Source organism: Gadus morhua, chromosome 7 (genome assembly GCF_902167405.1).
Source record: "Gadus morhua chromosome 7, gadMor3.0, whole genome shotgun sequence".
NCBI lineage: Eukaryota > Metazoa > Chordata > Actinopteri > Gadiformes > Gadidae > Gadus > Gadus morhua.
Window position 1 is genome coordinate 27,290,706 of NC_044054.1, and position 25,965 is coordinate 27,316,670.

General features: G+C 45.1%; 2 protein-coding genes across 2 annotated transcripts in view; one reads left to right on the forward strand and one right to left on the reverse strand.

Moving 5' to 3' along the window:
- The first annotated feature begins 994 nt into the window (after positions 1-994).
- slco2b1 (solute carrier organic anion transporter family, member 2B1) lies at positions 995-15,414 on the forward strand. The gene is made up of 17 exons (XM_030361080.1): positions 995-1,154; positions 1,544-1,607; positions 2,307-2,394; positions 2,895-3,032; positions 3,181-3,346; positions 3,454-3,678; positions 4,199-4,297; positions 6,454-6,584; positions 6,761-6,848; positions 7,255-7,419; positions 7,887-8,079; positions 9,226-9,376; positions 10,760-10,898; positions 10,933-11,044; positions 11,339-11,403; positions 11,617-11,737; positions 12,969-15,414. The coding sequence occupies exons 3-17, from the start codon at positions 2,332-2,334 to the stop codon at positions 13,171-13,173; spliced, it is 2,061 nt and encodes a 686-aa protein (XP_030216940.1). The 5' UTR covers positions 995-1,154; positions 1,544-1,607; positions 2,307-2,331; the 3' UTR covers positions 13,174-15,414.
- A 1,720-nt stretch (positions 15,415-17,134) lies between these two features.
- Positions 17,135-25,965, reverse strand: part of serpinf1 (serpin peptidase inhibitor, clade F (alpha-2 antiplasmin, pigment epithelium derived factor), member 1) — a 13,183-nt gene continuing 4,352 nt past the window's right edge. Inside the window, 7 exon segments of the mRNA XM_030361808.1 lie at positions 17,135-17,594; positions 17,597-17,728; positions 18,385-18,492; positions 18,495-18,591; positions 18,718-18,764; positions 18,767-18,856; positions 25,532-25,735. Coding sequence (XP_030217668.1) covers positions 17,479-17,594; positions 17,597-17,728; positions 18,385-18,492; positions 18,495-18,591; positions 18,718-18,764; positions 18,767-18,856; positions 25,532-25,735 — 794 coding nt within the window. The 3' untranslated portion in view covers positions 17,135-17,478.

Here is a 25,965-nt window from a genome sequence, read left to right on the forward strand (position 1 = left end):
ACAAGACTCGATTTACAATCAGTATATTGAAATTCAAAATGCAGGGAAGAGGAATAGGGCCATATATTTTTTGGAGTCCTGTATATTGCAAAGTGACGCTCGCTGAACTTGGTTCCCCTTACAGGTAACCTAATGAAATTGCATTCCTTATCCTGTGAGATTTAACCTGTGAGATTAAAGTCAGAATTCCGACTTTATTTTCTGACTTTTATCTCAGATCTAAAATCAAATTCAAATGTGGCCCTAATGCTCTTCTTTAGAAAGGTGCATGTAGGAGCTACATTGGACATGTCATGGATAACTGTAACCCGAGAGAGTCTGGGATCTAGAAATCCTTATCTTGCTTCAGCACTATTCGCAACTGTTCAAAAGCCTTGCCAATTTCAGTTGGGGTGCTTGTTATATCCTTTATCACCATCTATTAAATTCATTGTCTTCGTACTTTGGTCTCCCCCCTCCCGTAATTCATAACTCATAAATTACATAATATTCTAGCTTGTTTCCTGAAATACAATGTCGTTCAATTATGGGGAGCGCTCTCCGGAGCACGTGACGGCGCCTGTCGCCCTCGGAGTCTGCTGAGGCAGAGGAGCGCCTGCATAACTTTGTCAGTTAGCAATCAAGAGCTTTGCATCATTACTCCTTAGTTAGGTAAGGTGTCACCCTCGGACACGTGGGTACAGGCACCGGCCTCGGCTGGCCTCCTCCACGGTGTCAAACATGCCTGCGGTAACCGCTCCCTCACGTCAATGCGACCAAAGCGTATCCCTCTACCAGGCGTCAAAAGTCGTAGGCCTACAACTGGTCTCATAATGGCATGTCTTTACATTTTTTAAATATATGCAATACCTGCTCACTTTCAGTTTGCACTCATCTCCGTGTTGGGGAAACAGATTTCCTACAAAGGACGGCCCCTTTTCTCCACACATAAATGAAAAACGAAAGTTGTTGATTCGATTGGATGATGTCACACCACACAAACACACGCACACACATATGTACACTCATACACGCCCACATGAACACAGAGTTTATAAGTGCTCTCGCTCCTCTTCGAAGAAGTTGAGATTTTGGGATAGGCTATCCCCTGTCCGTTTAAAACTCTGCTCACCAACACAACGACTTTGGATGTGCTGACAGAGGGTCCCGCCACAGTGAGTGGAACTTTATTCAGGACTTCAGACTAATTTGGTTAATGTTTGCCAACTGTTCGTTTGTTACCCTGCACATTGAAATGAGAGCATGCAAGTCTCAGAGATGTGTTGATACTATAAATGTTGAACTGCAAAAGCATCAGATTGGGTGCAGCGACTGTGTATACTTTAGCATTTTGATAAAAGATAAGAATGCATGCATGTTGTTTTATTGTGCATGTCAGCATAAGGGATGAAGAAAAGATGATGTCTTCTTCACTTAAGCACAAACTCAAATGTACACTAACAGAAAAAAGTTTTTTCTGAGAGAATACCTAGACTATTCTACTCTACCGAAGTGCTTAATGGTTGGCTCTGTGAACCGTATCAGTAATTGTTTCTGTTGAAAGATTTGGTTAAAGGTACCTTTCTGGATGATCTAAAAGCTGTTGCCCTTCGCCTTTGGTCTCTTTGGTAAGACATTAAGCTTTTGCTCTTAGGCAGAATTCACAAATTCTATTGTTGTGTTGTTGAGGCTAGGAGAGTCCTTTAAGGTCAACCACGTTATCTTGAAGTCCCCCATGTTTTTGTCTTCCTTGTTGCCGAGCGAGTGCCTACTGCTGTGCATGATTAGGTCCCTCATTATGTCCTTAATGAAAACAAGCCATGGTTTAATGCATTTAGATATTTAAGTTGCTTGGCAGGAATTCAAAGTGCGACAAATAAACACAAATTATAAACAACTTGGCTAGCCTCTCATCTCATTCCAGTTCCACCTCTCTTAAAATCAACTAGTGCTTGTAGCTAAGGACAATGCTGGGGGGGGGGGGGGGGGGGGGGGGGGGGGGGGCGGTTTACGATACCCGGTTTATTATCAATGTTTGATAATGATACAGGGCCTGGAGTTGTTGTAATCTGGGAGAACCTGGGTGTACACTCCATTACTGAGGTCAACCATCTTCTCATAACTACATAAATTCTAATATCTAGGCCTACCAGTTTGTGGATTGTAAATGTTTTGCAACAAACCTTTTGATTTGACCGTTTTCATCGACACACCGCCCTCAAAAATGTAAAGGTGCCGAATGATTTAGTGATATGTGTTTGAGTTGGCTGAGAGACGATATGCCGTTTTGTGGGTTATGGTCTGTAACTATGAACACTGTTTTGCAGTATATGCCCTAAGTGATTTACCAACATGACAACCAGCTGGTACCCAAACCAAAAGGCCAGTTGCTGGAACCCTTTCAGAAGCATCAAGGTAGAGTCACAATGGTCCATTACCACTAATCCCCTTCTTACCTGATGTTTGTGATGCATTTCAGTGTTTCCCCCAGAAAATGGGGGGGGGGGGGTCTCCGTTTCAATTCCACTCAAAAGGCTTTATGGCACGACCGCTGTTACTAATGCATTATTTATCTGTGTTTTCCTTCCCTAATAGAGTTTTCTACTTGGTTAATGAATAATAATTCAAAAAATATTTATTAATAAATATATACAGTATATATTTTTTTAATATATTTATTTTTATACATTGCTCAACGCGGGGCCCTATTGTTGTTAAGGCGGCCGCCTTAACCATACAGTGCTGGGGAAACACTGCATTTATGCAATTTATCCATGTCATTATACTTTCTAGGACTTAGTTGTGCTGTGAGGCGCATTTATTTTGAGATGTTTAACTTTGTTCAGAAAGTTTGTACTCAAGTTTAGAGTTCGTCCTCGCTAACCCTCTTTCATTTTGTCCACCTGTGCTTCTAGTTTTTTGTATTCTGTCAGGGCTTTCTGCAACTGGCCCAGCTGATGGTGTCGGGCTGTCTGAAGAGCTCCGTCTCGACCATCGAGAGACGCTATGGGTTCACCAGCCAGGAGCTGGGCCTTCTGGTGGCCTTCAACGAGGTGGGTCCCTGTGAGAGACAGACCACAAACAAGGTCTAGATCGTAAGGGAATGACCCCATTCATGAGGTCATTCCCTTACGATCCACACGAGAAACAAGGCCTGGATCGTAATGGAGAATGACCCCATGAACGCGTCTCTTCTTTAAGGTGGGTAACGTGATGCTCATCATGTTTGTGAGTTTCTTCGGAAGCCGAGTTCACAGGCCTCGCCTGATTGGCGCCGGGGCGCTGCTGGCCAGCGTGTCCTCGCTGATCATAGCCCTACCGCACTTCCTGAGTCGGCCCTACCAATTCGCGGCGCACCCTGGTATATGTGAGTGTTCCTTATCACAAGCCTGCCCACTCCTAAACAAACACAACGTGCGAGACAAACGGGCACTCGTTTGACCACACCTCTCCCTTTTGCCTTGATTCACACAGCCACCAACAACATAACCACTGGCCTCTGCCAATCACGGAGCTCCATCGCCACCTTGGCGTCCAATCACAGCTGTGTGAATAGCTACGGTCAAACTCAGCAGGGGGTGTTCCCTGTGATGCTCCTGGGTCAGCTGCTACTGGGGATCTCCACAGTTCCCATCCAGCCCTTTGGGATGTCCTACGTAGACGACTACGCCAGCAGGAGGAACTCACCGTTCTACATCGGTACTTTTGGGATGCAGCAAACTCACTACATGACCGCAGCAAGACGGAACTGTGGTTAATCACATGAGTTCGATTAGATGAGTGCAAAGTAGAATAGAATAGATTCCTTTCATAGTCATATCACAAGTACTGCAGAGTTGGGTACTGACCACATACATCGTTCTGACTCTAGTTTCATAAATCAACAAGACTGTTGTTGTTGAACCAAGGCAGAACTCTGCCCCTGATGTCTAGCCCAGGCCTGGTGCCATCTCCCCCCAGAAGTTCTGCTATACTATAATGGTTCTTCTGAATCCCAGATTAGTCTGACTCGGGTTAGTCTGAGGGTAGTGTGGAGCCAAGCTAACGTTATCATCATAGTGATCTATGAGGTTACAACTGCTGATGGCAGTGGTTGTAACCTCATATAATGCGATTTCCCCAGAACCAGAGGAGGGTCCGGTGGCTTTGGTCTGCTAATAACTGGTGTGGTACGATCCCTGTCCTGATGCTGCTGTTGCCTACCTGTCTCTCTCTCCAGGGATTCTCCTGGCAGTGACCTCTTTAGGGCCTGCTGCTGGGTTCATGATGGGATCTTTTACACTGCGCTTCTACGTGGACTTTGACAAGACACCCACAGGTGAGTGAACACATTTTAACAATGACTTAGTATTAAGCATAGCCCTTACATAGTAATAATATTAATATTAATGATTGTTATTATTATCATAATTATTAATCATAGATAGTTGCTATTTAAGTGACAGAACATTCACAATGCATCCAGAAATGGTAATTCCCAACTTTTTTGCAATTCAAGCAAAGTCTTGTAATATAAGTGAACTTTAATCGACACAACCTTGGGAGGGATTCAGAGAACGGACATCCTCATGCAAACTAACTCCCGTGCTTAAAGGCCCATGCAACTTTTTTAGCCAAAATTACATTAAGTATGCAGGTTGAGAGTTATGCTGATGGTTCTGCATCCATTTCTGGGTCGATTGGTGGGTGTGTCATTTTCCCATGTGGCCTCTACAGTGAAAAAGCGCATATGCAACTTGATGTGTTCGGACCGAGCGCTTCCGGATGTGACGCGGCGGAAGTATCCTCGAAAATGTAGTCAGATTGTAGTTTCGAAAATGCTTTACGGCACAGACACACACCCAAACATGGCACCGGCTAGATATAAACAGCCAGTTGCGAGGCAATTTGGCTTGATTTACCTTAATATAACAGGCTAGGAGTCATTGCGGTGGTTCCATTATACATTTTTGTTCGATTGATCGTTGTTTCAACTCCCCCCTGCGCATCTTGGCGGAGAAAATGAATATGTTTCTGCCGGCGACCCGCCGCCCACTCTCGCGGGAGTCTCGGGTCTCGCGAAGTACCGAATTGCTTTGCTCTCGTCCCCCAGATACAGTGTGTTCGAAATCGTTCCCGATCATGGATGTAGTGCACTAAATAGGGTGCACGCCATTTTGTAGGGTGTTCGAATTCTCAGTGGTCCACTATATAGGGCACTATATAGTGGACTTAAAATAGGGTACATACGATGTTCCCTACATGTTACTCCCGTATACCACAATGCAATGCGGTTGTATTTTTCCAGGGGAGAAGAAGAAGCTGAATAACCGCGAAAACGAATACATTTAATGATGGAGTCTCCGGCTTGTGTTTAGAAATGTCAACAATTTATTTGGGATTTAACATAGAATATTTAACATTCAAAATGAATTTGAAAAAACTTGAACAAGGAAATGTAACATTCAACATCAATACAACCTCCAGCCCGGTTTGTTTAGATGATGTCGGCGCATCACGTCACACAAATACACGGCGCATTTACTGACGCAAATGACGTTTAGAAATGTTCAGCGTAGTGTCCGAATTCTCGTTCCCTATTCCCTATATAGTGCACTATATAATGTACACTATATAGGGAATAGGGAACGAGACGAGTGTATAGGGAACGATTTCGAACACAGCTACAGACTGAATCCCCGAATCCAGGTTCTTGTTTATTTAGATTATTATGTTGGCCAACACTCTCACACTGATTGTTCTGTTCAACCTAAGATAAAACAATTATAATCTAGGATATAAATTCTCCCCGTCAACTATAGAAAGGATGGCTTTATGTTTATTGCAATACAAATACACCATTTTAAAAGTGTATAACCTTGCCTACACTTTATGAACATTTACCTCGGACATGGCTCCACGCATTCGCCGGCTTCTTTGAAAACAAATGCACATGGCTCGCGTAGAAGTGCATGGGGAAGGGTCGTCAACGAGTTGTTACGACAGTGTTGTAAAATATCTACTACGAAGCTGTAGGGGGCGCTGTGTAGAGAAATGTGCGTGCCAAAACCAAGAAAACAGCGAAGAAATTCCCGAAGTTGCATAGTGGGCCTTTAAAAACGTTCAAGTGAACCAAACCTGTTTGTCGGGTTATTATGCCAGGTGTGATTAAAGGTTTCAAAATCAACCACATGTAGACACATGTAGCCACTGTAGAAATGCACATGTTAAAACATTGCACAAGTTTGTTGTGCGATGTCCTTCAATATCCTTCTTTAGGATATCTCTACCGTTTCCTCCCATAAGTTCCCCCTTGATAGAGCATTGGGTATGCTGGATCAGAGATAGGTACTCAGTCAAACAACAAATCCTCACAAGGAACTCTCAAGCATGTCTTGTTGATGGGGGCCATGACCGCCCCAATCAACAAACCATAATAACCCTAGTCCGATCTCATTGGGTTGATGCTTGTCTGTGCCCCCATCCGCTCTCTAGACCAGATCCAGATCGACTCCAAGGATCTGCGCTGGGTCGGCGCCTGGTGGCTGGGATTCCTGATTGCTTCCTGCCTCCTCTTCCTCACCTCTTTGCCCTACCTCTTCTTCCCTCGAACCATGGCCCAAGAGGTATTACCACATGCACGACCACCATGACGAACCCACTGATGCTCACATTTGACCAGTGGCTTTTTTTCTTTTTACACACGATTACAAGACTACAGAAAGAAAACAAATATTTTTTTTCTGCATCGAATAATACATACTGGTGAATCCTGAAAACATTGTATCCCAATTGTTCCCAGTCTGTCACTCCCGCAGAGGAGGCTAAATCAAAGGAGGAGAAACAGCTGGAGGTGGTCCAGACCGCCTCCCTCAAGCAGTTCCTCAAAAGTAAGACCTGTTGTCTCCCGTGGTGCTATACGAGACATGCTCTGGTGTAAGATCAGTCCCTCAAGGCGGAGTGCTGCAGCCGAAGAGCCTGAACTTCAGGTAGCCCCATTCTGAGTAACCCTATCTGGAACCGGATCCAAGGTAAATCAGCCAATCGTGACGACGCAGCGTTAAGCGATGCGTTCCCATCCCCTGCCTCGGTTATTTTCTCAGGGGTATATCTTTTCATGAACACTGTCCTGATTGGTCCAAAATACCTTGGAACCGGTGGCAGATGCTTCAATAAGGTTACTCAAATTTTGGCCTACAGATGTGTAGACAGAGCATGTAAGAAAATAAAAAGTCTTGGCTTTCTTTAGAGAATACTGGTCGGATAACTACCATTCACTCTCCCTCCCCCCTCCAGGTTTTCCAAGAATCGCCCTGAGAACCTTGCAGAACCCTGTCTTCATGCTGATGTGCCTGGGCCAGGTGTTCTGTGCTGGGATCATCGTGGGTGTCGTCACCTTCCTGGCTAAGTTCATGGAGCGTCAGTTCAACCTGACCGCCTCCTATGCCACCATGTTGATAGGCAAGTGAGCAGGACAGCCCTGGCTCCCTGTCCTCACTGCCAAACAAAGAGCCACACAGAGCTAGAGATACGTGACTGGACTGATAACTAGCGCTTCTTGGACTCCTCTCGCAGCACGCCACCATAACGCCACTGTGTTGATATGGGTCCACCGATTCCCTTCATGTCTCTGTTAACGGCCTCACGCTGCGCACACTGCACACATTTGATCCGTAAGGTGACTTGAAAGGCGATTTTTTTTAATCAAACTTGAAACATTAAACAAGGCAAATTTCAACAACTTTCTTAAGGCATCCCCCTTGTCTGTTTAATACACCACGATACAACGTAATGACGATGTGCCAAAGGACTACACAAACAAAAACATAAAGAAGGCCATGATAACGGATAAAGGGTCCTGTGGCCTACCATGCTAATAGTCCTGTTGCATTCAATGCTAATGAGTCCTGTTGCCTGTGGGTCTGCAGGGGTGGTCCACATGCCCGTCTGCGTGGCGGCCATCGTCATCGGAGGGGCGGTAATGCGCCGGCTGGACCTGTCCCGTTCTGGGGCAGCCAAGTGGTGCTCCCTGGCCATCATCTGCACCCTGTTCGTCTCCGTCCCGCTCCTCTTCATCGGCTGCCCCACCCAGCGTGTGGCCGGGGTCTTCCCCACCAGCAGGTACGGTTCGACGTTCTGCCGTTCCTCCACGCTCCGCGCTCTGCACCCTCTTTCACGCTGGTGAAAGAGGAGGACAAACACGGTGTCACTCCTGACACTAATTAAAGGTGACATATTATACCACAAGGTGTGAGTGTGATTAGCCGTCACAAGCCGTTTGGAAAATCAGCCTCTTCTGACATCACAAGTGGCCGTGTCCACTTAGATGTATGCCGGATAGATCAGTCTACCATGCCTACCCAGTGGACTGTAGCAAACGTTGCTAATCTATTTGTTATTTGTTATTATATAGGGACAGATCATTTGTGCTGATGACAGCGCATATGGTGGGAGACCAACGGTGTGATAATTATTGTTATTATTATTATATATTTTTGGGGATAAAATAAGAGCGATGACCACTGTCATGTCATCGCTCTTATTTTATCCCCAAAAACGCAGCTGATCGGACGCATCATAGGATTCGGAGGCATGCATCACTTTTAAGGATTTTAAAAACTGATTATTATTATTTTTTTGGAATGAATGGGAGAAAAGGGGACAGAGTTGCCTGCGGAAGCGATTTCTGAGATGCAGAGACAGCTTCACGCTACCAGTGTCTGTCTCGTACGGTGTGGAATGATGCTGCGTTTCATTATCCATCCGTCTCGGAGGTCCGAGGACGTTGCCTAGCGACACGCGCGAGCACGCCCATTTTCCTCGGACGGCGAACCCGCCATCTCGGTTGAACTCAGTGGTTACCGAGCAAAATTCCGAGACAGGATTCAGGATTCCAAAGCGGCCTTGGGTGTGGCACGAGTGTATTACTCGGTGTGAAAATGTCCACACCGCGGCAACCCTGTTGCGCCGAATTAAAAAAGGAAACTGCTATAATGAAATAGCGGTAATATTTCCACATTAATTGATAAAACAACAGGGGGTGGGAAGGGGGGATGTCTGTTTCAGAAGGGGGATGATTTTGATCATTTTAATTCCAAAAAGGGAATGCCATCCCCACTCATCCCTCCTCAACTCGAGTGCTGGGTATGTGGGTTTGTCTGTAGTCCCATGGATGGACTGCGTCTGAGGCTTGTGTTGACGGCGTGTTTTTGCGTCTGCGCGGACATCCTGTTTGACCACGGTGTGCGTTCACGGTGTGCGTACCAGGGACGGGAGCGAGACGGCGTGCAGCGGCAGATGCGAGTGTCCCCAGGACGCGTTCAACCCCGTGTGCGCTTCTGACGGCACCGAGTTCAGATCCCCCTGCCACGCCGGCTGTATCGCCATGGAGACGGACAGCAGCAGCCAAAAAGTCCAGGTACGAACGCAGCGGCCCTTGAGTGTCTGCAGAGACATGTAATGGGACAGCTGGCTTGGAGTGGATCTCCAACAGTGAGTAACCACTTTCGTCTGATGGATGAGGGTAATTTACCGCAGTGAAGTTAGTTTTAGGTTGGACATTCAGTCCAGTTCCAGCCGCGATTTCACGGAGATTTGCCCGGCAATAGCAGCAAGGCCAACTAAACTAAAGCCTTAGAATAAGACACACGACTCTGTATTGTATTTTAGTGCTTCCTCTATTTTATATGAATATTAATATGCAGGAATTATCATATTTCTTTCAATAGCTTCCAATTGCAAAGGCAAATGTTAACTAAGCCTGCAATTAATAGATAGAGGAAGCAGTAAAATACCATGAAACGTGGTGTGTCTTATTCTTAGGCTTTACTTCTACAATTGGATACTGGTTTGGAGTCACTGGGACACATGGCATGGAAGCTATTGAAAGAAATATGATAATTCCTGCATATTAATATTCATACAATATAGAGAAAGCACTAAAATACCATGGAAAGTGGTGTGTCTTATTCTTAGGGTTTTCTTTTACAATTGGATACTGGTTTGGAGTCACTGGGTCGCATGGCATGGAAGCTATTGAAAGAAATATGATATTTCCTGCATATTAATATTCATATAAAATAGAGGAAGCACTAAAATACAATACAAAGTGGTGTGTCTTATTCTTAGGCTTTAGATTTACAATTGGATACTGGTTTGGTGTCATTGGGTCGCATGGCATGGAAGCTATTGAAAGAAAAAGATAATTTCTGCATATTAATATTCATATAAAATAGAGGAAGCAATAAAATACATACAAAGTGGTGTGTCTTATTCTTCGGGTTTAATAATATAATTAGATAATGGTTTGGGGTCACATGAAATGGAAAGTATTGAAAAAACTGCAAGTATTTTGTATTGAGATATTTACGTGAAGTAATTTATTGACGGTCCCTGAATCAGTTTCCAGCGATTCACCGATTGGTTGCTCTGTGAGGTGCGCTGACCGTTGTCCTGCTGCTATTGCCGGGCAAATCTCTGTGAAGTCGTGGCTGGAACTGGACTGAATATCCGTCGAATATCCAACCTAAAACTAAATTCACCGCGGTGGGTAACCTGGCTACTGGGGGAACACCAAAATGTACCAAACGATTTCATATCACAAAATGCTTGTTTAATTTCATGCTTGTATTCTATCAGGTATTTCAAACTAATTCAAGTGCTTCTTTGAAAATAATAGTACCCCGTAATAGTGATTATTAGATATATACCCTGTAATAGTGATTTGTAGACATATATCCGCAACAAGTGATTCGCCGTACCAATGGCCAATGTGCAGTTGAACACAAATGTCTCCTATCAGAACTACACCTCTTGTGGCTGCGTGACCGGTGGGGGTGGAGGTGGTGGCGGTGGTGGCGGCGGCGGCCGGCGGCGGCGGCGGAGGTGGCGGCGGTGGAGGCGGGTGGCGGGCGGCGGTGGCGGCGGCGGTGGAGGTGGGGGTGGCGGGGTGGAGGTGGTGGCTCCGCGCTGCAGGGACGTGTGGCAGCCGCTGCGCCCACCTCCTGGTGGTCTTCATGGTGCTGTCGGCTCTCACCTGCTTCATCGGCCCCACCTGCAAAGCCCCCTGCTTCTCCACCATCCTCAGGTACACACACATGGACCTGGGGGGGGGGGCAGGTGTGTTCCATAACACACCTGTAATACACCTGTATGCGTGTGTTGGAGTGTCAAGGTTTCATTTTTTATGCGTCAATTTTCCTCTTTTAAGATAATTCTGACACATTTACATAAGTATTTATACAGATGTATACTTTTTTTTCTTCCATACTGATATACTTTTTCTTGAGCCCGCTTTATCAATACAACTCTGTCTTATCGTGTTATGGATGGTCATATCATTTGTTGCTTGTTGATGTGTTTCTATGTGTTCTTGAACCAGGTCTGTGCCTCCAGAGGACAAATCCTTTGCGGTCGGGGTCTGCTACATGCTCTTCCGGGTCTTAGGTAAACCATGAGTCTGCGTTTAGAAACATTATGCTGACACAAAGTAAGCCTCTTTGGTTGCTTGGTGGACGTGCGGTTTTGGAAAACCTATGTGCTAACAATCCTGTTTTTTGGGGTTTGACCTTTTGCACACAACCAGTTGAAGCACATTGGATAGATTATTGGTTTAGTTTGCAGATTTTTTTCATCCTTCTTCCCATTGTCTGTCTGCAGCGTTCCTGCCGACGCCAGTCATTTACGGAAGTGTCATAGATAGCAGCTGCATTCTGTGGGGAAGGAAGTGTGGAAAAAAGACTTCCTGTCAGTACTACGACTTGGACTCCTTCAGACATAGGCAAGTCCCTCTTGCCTATTTTATTAAACCTCTATTTACCCGTTTAAAGTCTCACTAGGTGCGTTTCCATCCCCCTGATTTTATGCGAACTTTGAAGTATCGAATCAGTAAACGGTGATGGAAACACCAAAATTTGCATAAAAATCTTCTAATTCGCAAAAAGGTTTATCCGCTCGCTTGAGGTGGTTTTTGAGAAATGCGAAAGAGAGTAAATTCGCAAAATGGGAGATGGAAACACACTTTTCGAAACAGCTGTGACGTAGCGAACTTTGAACACACAGGACTGACTGTCTTTCCGATTTCCGCATAACGACCGGCCATAGCAACCCTGCCGACATCAACGTGTAACGTCATCACCCTATTCCGCTCCAACCACTTGATGGAAATGCACCTAATTCGAATTACTTTTTTGCGAACTTTCTAAAGATTCACATCTCCTTTTGGATGGAAACGTAGCTACTGAGATTAAGAATCTAATTTCCATGAGAGACATTGCCAAGAGGGCAGCATAAAAAAATAAAATAAAAATTAGTTTCATACAAACAAAAAACGCACAATCTTTACACAATTTAAAGACAGTTCTGGGATTTGATGCTTCCGTATTCTAGGTCCTTTGGTCATGAGCCAAAGGCATCAAATGATATCAATTATGATCATTTGAAGTCTTTCTGGAGGGCGCTCCAGAAAGTAAAAAGCTTTTTTTCCCAGCTGAGTCCGAGCAGTCAGAACAGACAAGTGCAGAACATCTTGCAAGCGTAGGCTAAAGTGGACTTGACTTCTCAGGAGATATGTACATAAGTAGGTAGGGACTAGTCCAAGTTGTATTAATAAAACCCCACCAATGGGTACGTCTGCGTACAGACAGAGATGGCCAATCAGACTTTGCATACAAGGTACAACGGAGGGTAAAATGTTTACAACCAATGATAAATCGCAAGGCACACACAGTGTCTAATGACCGCAATCACGTTTTTTTTCAAACTTTTGTTGATATTATAATATATTGATGATATATTCTTGACTTGAAAAGTCAGAAGATTTGGTTTGAACTCTTGCTGAACCTCAGTCCGAATGTGCTGTTCATTCATTTTGCTATCACTAGCAGATATACGGGTTGTACTCCTTTCCCCCTCTGACTGACATGGGTCACCACATCCTACAGATATCAGATTATAGAATATATAAAAAAGCAAAAAAGCTGCTGTGATCATCTCTACACTCTGCTTCGTAGGTTCTTCAGCCTGCTCACGATGTTCCTGTGCCTGGCGCTCTTCTGCTTCTTGATGACCATTCTGGTGCTCCGGAAGCAGGCAGGAAGTCTGGACAAGAAGCAAGGAAGTGAAAGAGAATACAAGCTTGTTGGCTGCAGTGATGGAGCGCGCAACGGCAAGGCCGAGCTGGACGTAGTGGAGGGGGGAGGGGGGCAGAGGAGCTGAGCTGACGGATGGAGTGTGTGTGTGTGTGTGTGTGTGTGTGTGTGTGTGTGTGTGTGGTGTGTGTGTGTGTGTGTGTGTGTGTGTGTGTGTGTGTGTGTGTGTGTCAATGTGAGTGAGTGTGTGTGTGTGTCTGTCTGTCTGTCTGTGTGTGTGAGTGAGGGAGTGAGTGTGTGTGTTGTATTTTTTTAAAAGCTTCAAAGAAGCCTGTTTAATGTCCTGAATACATCGGTGACTGTGATGTTGTGGCCTTCGTTCAATGTCGAGTAAAGACTTGGGTGGCCTTTGTTGAGCTTTAGTATTGTAATCTCTTTCAACTGAAGTAATTGAGGCCATTTATACAGTATATCATTGGAAATCATTGGCAACAGCAGCATAGCAACAGTTTTTCAAGGTTAGCAGCAAATTCCGATGTTGTCCACTCTTTATCTTCTGTGACACTCAACATTCTGCTAAAAATTCTCTGTCCATTCTCAGACCATTCACTGAAAGTAGTATCAGTTTGAGACTTTGAATCTCAAACTACTACATGTTAGTGGATCAGCTATTACATTATACATTATAGCATATCATGCTAATATTGCGATTAAGGTTGCAGTTAACTGGTAGTGGCGTCTTCTGCATTTGAGAGTTCTTGGGAATCTACAATAAAAGAGTGTTTCTCATTCCGACCTCTTCAAAATACATGGTTCTTTCCATGGGTGTGACCCATAACCTTATGCATGTTTAAACCAATGGTTTATATCTGGTGAATAGTTAATTTCCACCAAAGTTGTCTGTATTAGTTGTTATAGAAAAACATTCACTCCGTATTACAAAAAATAAATCATTGCTTCCACCATGGAGTTTAATTTATCGTCCTCGTCTGCATGGCTTCAAACATGAAATCTCAAAAAGTAATCAAAAAATCCCCAGATGTGATTAGGTAAACTTCCTTGTGGTAGCGTGGCAATCTGGATCTGTTGCTCCTGGTTCGGGAAGAGGCTTGGAATATCTGTGATCTCAAGTGGGGGCTGCCGGCCAACGCACATCTGTTTCCCTTCGACTCCATGCTCTCACTTTCAAATTCCGATGGCACAACAAAAGAAGTTGTGGTGTCGTTATGGAAGAAGACTAACGATCCAATCATGGCACAGAGAAAGTACGGGTGTTCTGCCAAGACTCACACTCATGTTAAAACGCATTGTACGGTCAAACACGTTCTTACTGTTAGTGAAGGAAGGCCAAAGGTATTTTATGTAAATGCTGCAAACGTTACGAGCTGGAGCAGGATCAGGGATAACAAATGAGAAAGAGAAAGTTGTAACTGTGGATCAGGTTTCGACATGACAACATCTGTGAAGGGACAGAGAATTGTGGGAATACTTTGGGAATAGAAGGTTTTTGAGGAATTAGGAGGGCTGGCCCAAGTGTAGCAACAGGATGTTGCGGTCTAAACAAACATAATTTATGTTATCCATTGAAAGGAAAGTGCATATGATTTAACATCCTTCATGTCAACTTAACGCACTGGCCTTTTCCGAACTGCAATTGAAAAGTTGAGACATTTCTGTTTTTTTCTTTAAGTCATTTGCATGATTTTTGAAAAACAGAACTAATTGAGAAGTGCCTCTGGGTACAGAGGCTTATAAGGTAACACGCTCTGAGGACGGTTGAATTATGCCTATCATATGAAGGACTGGTTCAACTGGTAGGCTGATCGAGCTATAATAATAATACACTTGATTCATGTCACAACAAATCCAATTCAAGTTTTGTCTTGACCAATACATTATTGGAACCTGCTGACAACGTCTGTTGGTATGGATCACTGGGAACATAATGCATGGGATGTTTTGTTGCTATACAAAATCGCCTCTTTTGTTTTTTAACAAAGGTCATAAAAGGTTGTGCAAACAACACTATTGAATAGTTAAGTATTAAAACGTGCATAGATGCCGAAGCACTAGGTTAATAATTGTGCCCTCCATCTCGTTAGACCTGTTCTGGTCTCTTGAAAGAGTTTAAAACATCTTGGGTGAGAGGGAGTGGGTTGGTGTGTGTGGGAGTGTATGTCTGGGTCCTGTATTTAGGGGCGGAGACTGACGATGAGGGCTGAGGGCCTGAAGCAGTGCGGCTGTGTCCGTAGCCATAGCTCTTAAATGGTCGGCATGTATCGATTTTAGTAGCATTTTTTCTATATTTTTATATGCAATTTGTGTATATTTTATAAAAATATGTATAAACGTCATTCGACAAAATACATTGTGGATGTAAATTGTCTCTTTTTTTCTGTTTTCAGTTACTCTCAAGAACTTGACAACATGTGCCTCCCTCTAGTGTTACATCATTGCATGTTCAATTATATTGTAAAATATCACTTGACAGACAACACCAGTGACAAGAAACATGCTTATATCTTTATGTTTGCCACATGGTGAGGCTGGAGATGGCTGACAGGAAGCACCTTGGATATAATAGACTGTATAGCAAACTCCCTAAGGGCTGCTTACTGTTGACATAACACACTTGTCTCAAAACAGCCCGTACATAACAAGCCCTGTTCAGTGTAATGGACCGGGCCTTGGATTGCAGAGTGCTGTATTCTCTGGAGATGCTCTGTTGGGGTGGTTGTCCAGTCGTTAACCTGTGTTGCTGACCTTTTCAATGGAATCTGCCTCACAATGTGTATACACGCACACACTCATGCATGCACACACACACAAACACGCACGCACACTGAGTCTAAGAGCCAACATGTCTCAACTGATCTTATCATTTCATCTAAGGATAACAAAATACAACTATGTTGTATGAACACACCAGACACACGCGCGCGCGCACACACACACACACACACACACACACACACACACACACACACACACACACACACAGATTGAGAGCTAACATGTCTGAACTGTTCATATAATTACATCTTTTCAGAAATGTCAAACAATACTTTAACTCTGTGATATCGTGCTAAATCTAAACACACAACATAAATGCCAAAATAACATCTCTGAGGATGTCAAGCCTGGAGTCTGTTATTGTGCTTACCTTCCTCCCATGGAAAGAGACGGACTGACGGGAAACGGTATGAAATACCAAACGCACAGCATGACAAAAACAAACCCCAACGATGATCCCGCGAATGCCTGGGCTGTCGGCCAAGGAAAGAAACTTTCCCACCTTGGTGCTGAAGAACGAGAAAGTTGTATATTTTGTCAGTTATGTCGGTGCTTGTCTTACAGAAGGAGACAAAGTCAGCTTGCCGTTTTACTTTTGCGTTTATTTATTTATTATAATAACTGACATTTGCTGCAGGGTTTTTTTGGTGTTTTTTTCTGTAGTATTTAAAGAAAGCTGTAGACTAATACGTTACCGTTCTTCTGTTTCAACATGAAAACTTCAAATTCTTCTCATAAACTTTGACAAGAAAGAGGCAGACGGATTGGTCTGATGTTGCCATTAAATGACACATGCTATCATTCATTAGCTTTGGACAAATGCTTAACCTTTTGATCCCCTCCTGGGACCTGCTAAGAGTCGGTGTGTGTGTGTTTACGTCTATGTGTGTCATGGGCTGTGTCTCTGTGAGTCTGTGTGTGTCTATGTTGGCTGTGTGTGTGTGTGTTAGCTGTGTGTGTTTGTGTGTGTATGTCTAGAAGCTGTCTGTGTGTGTGTGTTTGTGTGTGTGTGTGGGTCTATGTTAACTGTGTGTGTGTGTGTGTGTGTGTGTGTGTGTGTGTGTGTGTGTGTGTGTGTGTGTGTGTGTGTGTGTGTGTGTGTGTGTGTTTGTGTGTGTATTAGAGCCCGACCGATATAGGATTTTTAAGGCCGATACCGATACGAATATTTTGTGATTTAAAAATCCGATATGCTGATATATATTTTAAAAAAAAATCCAGAAACGTGCAACATAACAAACAGATTTCCCTAACATTGGTTATTTGTAGTTATTTATGAGTCCTCACTAAACTAATAAGGTAATGCAGTTTAAAAATAAACTTTTTTTTATTGTTTTTCACACATGAACAACACCGATGATCTCCGTCGATCTCCGTCATAGTTAGTCGTTTTTTCGAATAGTTTGAAAAATGCCTAATATCGGCCGATAATATCGGCCTGCCGATATATCGGTCGGGCTCTAATAAGCTGTGTGTGTGTGTGTCTATGTTAACTGTGTGTGTTTGTGTGTGTGTGTGTGCCTATGTTAACTGTGCGTGTGTGTCTGTGTATGTGTGTGTGTGTGTGTGTGTCTATGTGAGTGTGTGCGTCTAACCCTATGTGTGTGTATAAGCTGTTAGTGCGGTAGTGTGAGCAGGTCTATTTCCTCAGGTCCTTCGGGTTCAGCACCCGGCCCATCACTAGCAGGGCCCCCGAGATCTCGTCCCGCACCAGGTACAGGAAGGGCCGGTTCACGTGGAACAGGAGGTGGCTCACGGTGGTCCGCACTGCGGGTACTGGGTCCCCTCGGGGGCAATCTCCATGACAACCCTGTGATTGGACGGAGGTGAGCTTGGCGGGCTGGGCGCTGACACCCACAGGTTGGTCTCGGCCAGCCAATCAGAGAGACCTGTGTGGGAGAGTGGATAGGATGTTGAAGGAGAACCAAACCCTCTGACCCCACCTTTAAGGAAAGCTTTAAGGTTTTGTTCATTCTTGGGACTGCAGGGCTGATGGCTCAACTGTACTCCACTGTACTCCACTGTACTCCAATAAGTTGAGGACATGAGTGTCACGTCAACACTTAATCAGTAGGCGACCGGGTGCCCATACGAGCCTTTGAGGTTAAAGAATGCAATAAACACGTATTCGACCTATAGAGGCCGCCATCTCATGCAAACAAATGCAGACGTGTTGCTGGCGCATGTTCTCCATTAAATGGGGTTCCCCAAAAAGCAACATAAACATGCATGACATGCAAAACAATGATTGACAAAGTCTAATTTAGTCATCATTTTGGCAAAGTGGCAAATATTTTGCTACAGCCTAGCACGTTTTTTTTGTTGCTCACTAATGAGCAACAAAAAAAAAACTGATTCGGTCAGCATAATTCTTCCATGTCCCGCCTTCAAGAGGTTGATTGGCTCGATTAAAAAAGTACCACCCAGGCAAATAACCACACCTGAACCGCAGACTATTAAAAAAAGTGGGAGGGGCTTGGGGGTCCTGAACCCGACGGCTTCCAATGAAATCTATCAATGGTATGACACAAAGAAGGAGACTCACCCAGGTCTGAGAGGACTGGCAGCAGGTCTTTGAAGTAGCTCACTTTCAGGGCAGGCATTTTTAGGGACACCTGCGTGGGCTGGAGGGTCATGGCGAGGTCCTGAACAACTCGGCCGTCAGGCTCTCCTCCAGCAGCGACATGTGCTGATCAGGTTGTTGGCAGGAACACAAACATGCTGACTCATCGTGCATCTGGATCTGACCAATCTGGAGGCAGCATGGGCAGATAGCGTAGCACTGTGTTAGCAAAGCACGTGTCACAGGTAAGGTACTCTCTGAGGCGGGGCATTCACCCAACCCGGGGACAGGTTTAGGCGCTGTTGGTCTGTTTACCGTGCAGTCCAGATCTGAGTCTATCCCCATCTTCATCGGGTAGTTGTCTGGTGCATCATGGGAATGCGGACGGTCGCCCCTCCATCCAACTGGAATTCCTCCATGGCGTCGCTCTGACCGAAGCGCGTCACCCACTTCCCTGGAGAACATGGAGGAGCATTAAGTTCATGGAGACCTGGGGAAAGTTAATATCCTGGAGACCTTGAGGAATGTTAGGATCCCGGAGAAGGCTGAGGACCATTAAGAGCACTAAAGCTGAAGAGATAACAATACAGAGACTGTAGATGTGATGGACATCTAAACAGTCATGGAGAGCTGGGTTATAGCCAAAACCATTTTCATAAATTAGTTTAGACTGAGAATTGTTCTCAACACTTAAAGGTGTTAAAGGTGACATATTATACCACCAGGTGTGAGCGTGATTAGCCGTTACAAGGCGTTCAAAAAGCGACCTCTTCTGACATCACAAGTGGGCGTGTCAAGCCTACAGTGGTAGCAAACGTTAGTCTATCCGTCATACATCTAGGTGGACAGGCCCGCTTGTGATGTCAAAAGAGGCCGATTTTTAAAACGGCTTTTAACAGCTAATCACACACCTGGTGGTATAATATGTCGCCTCTAGTTAAGCAAGCTTCTCTCCTGATTAATTACAGGAGAAAATAATAAATTATATAATACATTTGTGACGCCCTGCCCCTCTCTCTGTCTATTGGTTGTGGGTGGAGATTGGGAAAGGGCGTCAGGCCAATTGGCCACACCTGTGGATCCTAGGGATCCAGAGATTTAAGGGCTGGGTAGCCATGTGTTGGGGCTCTCTTTTGCTGCTTCTAGGCTGGGCGCTGGGCTCCGTCTTCCACCCGCCATGTGGTTTTAAGTATCATCCCTTTTGTTTAAATATAATTGCTTATGTTTACTTTAACAAGTAAAAATGGGTTACTAATAAACTAGTTTCTCTTTATGTCATGTGTGGACTCCCTTTGTTTTGCCACTACCTGACCCGGTGTGTGACAAAATGGGGGCTCGTCCAATTGGTTAGTTTGTTAAGGGTCATTTGGTCAAATTCAGCCTGGATGGTCTGAATATGGTTTGTGTGCTGGCATTTGTTTTGGGTTCCTTTTAGGAATTGTAGTTTTGCATTAGTAAGTTGTTTGGTTTCAAAGGATTGATTGGCTTATTGCTAGCACCTGTTGAAGCCAAGTCAGTTGCTGCCAGTGTTGGGAGTTCCACATGTGACTTTTGTCTTTTGGATTTCAGTTTTAGGAGGGATTTGGTCGGTGGAGTTTGGAAGTAGTAGAGCATTGTGTCCTATGTTTTGTTTTTTTGCTTAAAGGTTAGTGTTTTGGTTGTAGTCAATAAAATCAAGGTTGGAACTTTGAGTTTGGTTATTGGGGACGGTCTTGTAATGTGGTATGGAACCATAAATCCCCTGTGAGGCTAAGAAGACTGGTTTCCAATAGGGGGACTGGTCTTGGGGAATTTTAGTGTGGCTGCAAAAGTGGGTAGAGCGGTTGTCTCGGGAGCACATCCCCGGTGTAAGAGAGGGTCGCTGATTGCCAGTTGCCTTTTTCTTCCCGGTGGGCTAAAGTGCATAAATACCCCCCATCAGTAGCGGCACGAAGACTAGGGATGGAGTTAGGGTAGTTATGGGGTCGCTAATGTCTTAGTTAGTCAGGGCTGGGGAGGTTCCATTTTGGTTTGGCTGTCCCAGACTTTGTTAGTGGTTCCCGCTGATGTTGTTTTTTTTTTCTTTCTCCCATTCTATTTTGTGAGTGTAGGTAGTCCAGGTATGGCGTCTACAGTGGATAAATTTGTTGACTCACCGTCAGTAGCACTACTGGATCAGTGTACTAAAGACCAGTTACTGCTAATTGCTGAGAAATATGAGATTGAGATTTTGGATAAAAAGTTAAAGGAGTCTGTTAAGGGAAGTTTGATGGCAGGGTTGCTGGAGCAGAGAATGATTCAACCCGTTGGGGGGACTCAGTCTTCGGCGTCTACAAGTACTGTGTTGAGTTTTGAACAGCAAAAGGAACTTTTGTTGTTAAAGCAAACTCATGAATTACAGCTACAAGTACAACTTCAGAATATAAAACAGCAAAATGACTTGGCTTTGGAAGAGGTGAAGCAAAAAACTGAGTTGGTTAGGTTAGAGCTACAGAATAAAAAGCTGAACTTAATTCAACAGGGTATATTGCCAGGTTCAGCGGATAGTGACAACCCTGTGTTTCGGTCTGGTGCACCAGTGGCATCTTTTGATATATTCAATAACTTGCGCTTGCTTCCGAAGTTCAATGAAAGAGACCCTGATTCATTCTTTTCATTATTTGAGCGAATAGCGGAGTCTAGGAAATGGCCGGAGGGTGATCAGGCGTTAATGTTACAATGCGTCCTGACCGGTAGAGCCCAGGAGGCGTACTCAACTTTGAGTGCTGCTGATTGTAAGGTGTACAAGCGAGTTAAGTCTGCGGTGCTTAAAGCATATGAGTTGGTGCCTGGGGCGTACCGGCAGCGGTTCCGTGGTTGGAAGAGAGGCGATGAACAGTCTCATGTGGAGTTTGTGCGAGATCTGACTGCCCATTTTGGTCATTGGTGTGCAGCGTCTGAGGTGGACACGTTTGAGAAACTGTGCGACTTGGTAATATTAGAACAGTAAAAAAAAGTGGTACCTAAAAATGTGGCTACTTACATCACAGAGAATAAAGTAAGTATTCCTGGTCAGGCGGCTGTGTTGGCCGATGAGTACGTGTTGATTCATAAAAGCAGTTTCAATGCGTTAAGTTCAGATAATGTGCGCAGGGAGAGTTATGGTCATCAAAAAGGTGTATCAGGCTCCGGTATGCAAGTAAGACCAGCGGCTTTGGCCAGTTCACTCAGCCCAGCGGTAGTGGTTGAGGAGCAGGTTGAAGCCAGGCGGCAGAAGAGCATGGAGGGTCTTGGACCGTTCATTTCTGAGGGTTTGGTCTCTTTGCCGGGTAGTGTTGAACAGGTGCCAGTAAAGATACTGCGGGATACCGGCTCATTGGACTCATTTGTGTGCAAGTCTGTTTTACCCTTCTCGTCGAAGACTGACACAGGACACTTTGCGCTGGTCAGAGGAATGGGGATGGTGGTGTTCCCTGCACCTGTGCATAGGCTGTGTCTTGACTCAGGTTTGGTGAAGGGAGATGTTGAGAGGGGTGTGCGCACTGAGTTGCCGGTGGATGGGGTGGACATCATTCTGGGGAACGGTCTTGCTGGGGTGCAGGTGTGGGCTGATGGTCCTTCTCCCAATATAGTCACTAAAAGTGTGCCTGGGCAAGGTCGACCAGACAGGGTACCAGATGTTGCCGTTGTGTATCCGGTCTGTGCTGTGACGCGGGCCATGACCACTGCGTGTGACGCACAGAGTCTTGCTACCAAGAAGTCAGAGTTGGAACCTGCTGAACTTTGCGTGACTTTGCCTGATCAGTTTAAGTCTATGTCACGATCTGAGTTGGTTGCAGAGCAGGAAAAGGATGATAGTTTAAAAGAACTGTTTGACAAAGTACTTTCGCTTGTTGAGATACTTACGTCTGCTCAAGGCTATTTTATTCAGGAAGGCTAATTGTTTAGGAAATGGGTGCCTCATGGAGAAGCTTTTGTTGGGGAACCTGTTTTTCAGTTTGTAGTGCCAAGAAGGTTTCGGGACTTGGTGTTACAAACTTGTCATGATAATGTAGCTGGGCATCCAGGGGTAAAGAAAACGTATGACCGGGTGTTGCGGTACTGTTTTTGGCCCCGCCTGAAGCGTAATGTTTTGGCTTATGTCAAAACCTGTCATACATGTCAGTTAACCGGCAAGCCAAACCAGTCAATCAGACCGGCTCCACTTTGTCCAATTCCTGTGGTTGAGCAGCCATTTGCACATTTGATTATTGACTGTCGGGCCATTGCCTTGTTCAAAACTAGGTCATAGTTATTTGCTGACTGTCATGTGCCAGGTAACCAGGTATCCAGCGGCGTATCCACTCCGAAATATATCTACTAAATCGGTGGTGAAGGCTTTGACACAGTTCATTTCGGTGTTTGGGATTCCAAAAATTATTCAGAGCGATCAAGGCTCGAATTTTACATCCGGTATGTTTGCCGAAATACTGAAGCAGCTTCACATTAAGCATAATAAAGCTTTGGCTTATCATGCGCAATCACAGGGCGCCCTAGAGCGTTTTCATCAAACGCTGAAGTCTTTACTGCGCTCTTATTGTACAGAGTTGGGGTGTGACTGGGAGGAGGGGCTGCCGTGGCTCTTGTTGGCAGCCAGAGAAGTGGTTCAGGAGAGCACAGGTTTTAGTCCCAATGATTTGGTGTTTGGTCACAAGGTACGGGGTCCCATGGCTGTGTTGGGAGATAGCTGGGAAATAACAAATCCTCCCCAAAATTTGCTTGACTATGTCAGTGGCTTCAGGCATAGGTTGGTTTTGGCGGTTGAAAGTGCAAAAGAAAAATTGGTAAAGTCACAGCACAAAATGAAAGCTCTGTATGACAGGCGTGCAGAGCCTAAGCGGTTTCAGGCTGGTGACCAGGTTTTGTTTCTGCAACCTATTGTGACTTCTCCTTTTTGAGGCAAAATTCTCCGGTCCGTACACTGTAGTACGGCAGGCTTCAGACTTGAATTACATCATTGCCACTCCAAACTCTAGGAAAGCCACTAGACTGTGTCATGTGAATTTGTTAAAACCTTTTTACGGACGTCAGACAGTGGGGAAAGGGGAAAGTGGGAGTGGTATGGTTAATGCTTCTGTTTGTACATCTGCAGTTCTGAGCTCATCTCCGGCAGTCAGCGTGGAGGAGAGTTCGGCCACTGATGTGGTTTTGCAAGGGCGATTGAAAAATTCAGAGTCACTGAAAAATTTGGATTACATGTTGGCAAATTTGGATGATAAAAAACGTGCTGAGTTGGGTACCCTTATTAAAAACTATCCTGTTCTGTTTTCGGATGTACCTTCTCGCACACATCTTATTGAGCATGATGTGGATATTGGTGATGCAGTACCTATAAAGCAGCGTTTTTATCGGGTTTCATCAGATAAGCGCAAGCTTTTAGACAAAGAAGTTCAGTATATGTTGGACAATCATATTGCTGAGCCGTGCGTTTCAAGTTGGGCATCGCCGTGTCTGTTGGTCAGTAAGCCGGACACGACGTTTAGGCCATGTACTGACTTTCGTAAAGTTAATAACGTTACGAAGCCAGTTGTGTTTCCTCTTCCCCGCATGGAAGACTGCATAGATCAGGTGGGGTCTGCCGTTTATGTGACTAAGTTGGACCTTTTGAAAGGTTATTGGCAGGTTCCCCTGTCTAAGCGGGCAAAGGAAATTTGTGCATTTATTACACCTTCTGGTCTGTACAAGTATAATGTTATGCCATTTGGCCTGCGTAATGCGCCTGCAACATTTCAGCGCCTTATGAACCAGGTTGTGGCGGGGCTGGATGGCTGGGCAGTGTACCTTGATGACGTGGTAATATACAGTGATACGTGGTCTGAACATATTCGCGCATTGTTAGACAAGTTGGTCTGGGCAGGGTTGACTGTTAATTTGGCAAAATGCGAGTTTGCGAAGGCCACAGTCACCTATTTGGGTAAGGAGGTGGGTCAGGGTCAGGTGCGTATGTTACAGGATAAGGTGGATACAATAGTAAGATATCCCCCTCCAACCACCAAGAAAGGGCTAATGCGCTTTTTAGGGATGGTGGGATACTACCGAAGCTTTTGTCAGAATTTTTCATCAGTTGCAGAGCCTCTGACTGCACTTTTGAAAAAAGAGGCACACTTTGTGTGGTCAGATAGATGTAGACTGGCATTTGAAAAGGTCAAGGCACTTTTGTGTGCAGCACCTGTATTGGAGGCCCCCCGGCTGAATGAGGTTTTTTCCCTGCAGGTGGATGCATCTAACGTGGGGGCAGGAGCTGTACTTATGCAGGCAGGAGACCACGGGGTTGGAAAGCCTGTGGCCTTCTTCTCTAGGAAGTTTAATAAGTACCAGCTCAATTACTCAGTGATCGAGAAGGAGGCACTAGCATTAATATGGGCATTGCAGCATTTTGATGTTTATTTGGGATCTGGTCTAACTCCGTTGGTTGTTTATACCGATCACAACCCACTGACTTTCCTGCGGTCACTTCAAAATCCAAATCAGCGGCTGATGCGGTGGGCATTGTTTTTACAGCCGTACCATCTGGATATTCGTCATATAAAGGGATCAGAAAATGTGATAGCGGATGCCCTTTCTCGGTTGCCTTAAAGTTGGGTGGTGTTCTCACTGATTTATCTATTTTGTTCTTTTCCAGGTCTGCCTTCTCACTACTCTTAATGTGCTCCTAGGATCCGGGTGGCTGAGTGGAGATCGGGAGGTGTGGGGACGGGATAATGTGGTGGGGCCCCTTTTCTGTAGGGGGGGGGTGTGATGCCCTGCCCCTCTCTCTGTCTATTGGTTGTGGGTGGAGATTGGGAAAGGGCGTCAGGCCAATTGGCCACACCTGTGGATCCTAGGGATCAAGAGATTTAAGGGCTGGGTAGCCATGTGTTGGGGCTCTCTTTTGCTGCTTCTAGGCTGGGCGCTGGGCTCCGTCTTCCACCCGCCATGTGGTTTTAAGTATCATCCCTTTTGTTTAAATATAATTGCTTATGTTTACTTTAACAAGTAAAAATGGGTTACTAATAAACTAGTTTCTCTTTATGTCATGTGTGGACTCCCTTTGTTTTGCCACTACCTGACCCGGTGTGTGACACATTTGAAAAGCATCCTTTGCCTTAAACAACCGTGTGCGTGATTCCGGGCTATTCCACAGGGCTCTTACCTTTAAAGAAGCCTGCACCGACCAGGTTTACCCCAGCGTTGCGGGGGAGGGCTTTGGCCAGGAAGCGGGCAATCGTGTTTCCTGTCTGCTGCTTCACCCAATCGTTGATGTCCTTGAGGTCTTTGGCCCCGCCCGTCAGAGACTGAGGCCTCACACCATACTGCCTCTCCACCACGCCGAAGAAGTCCTGCTTCGGCCTCAGTCCTACACGCACACACACACATACACACACACACACGCACGCACGCGCGCGCACACACAAACTCAGGACATCATACAAACTAGGGAGCTCATAGACACAAACACAATTTCTCTCTCCTACACACACACGCACACACATACACACTCACTCTCTCTCGCACGCACGCACGCACGCACACACACACTCAGGTCCTCATGTACACACTCAGGCACACACTCACAAATACACACAC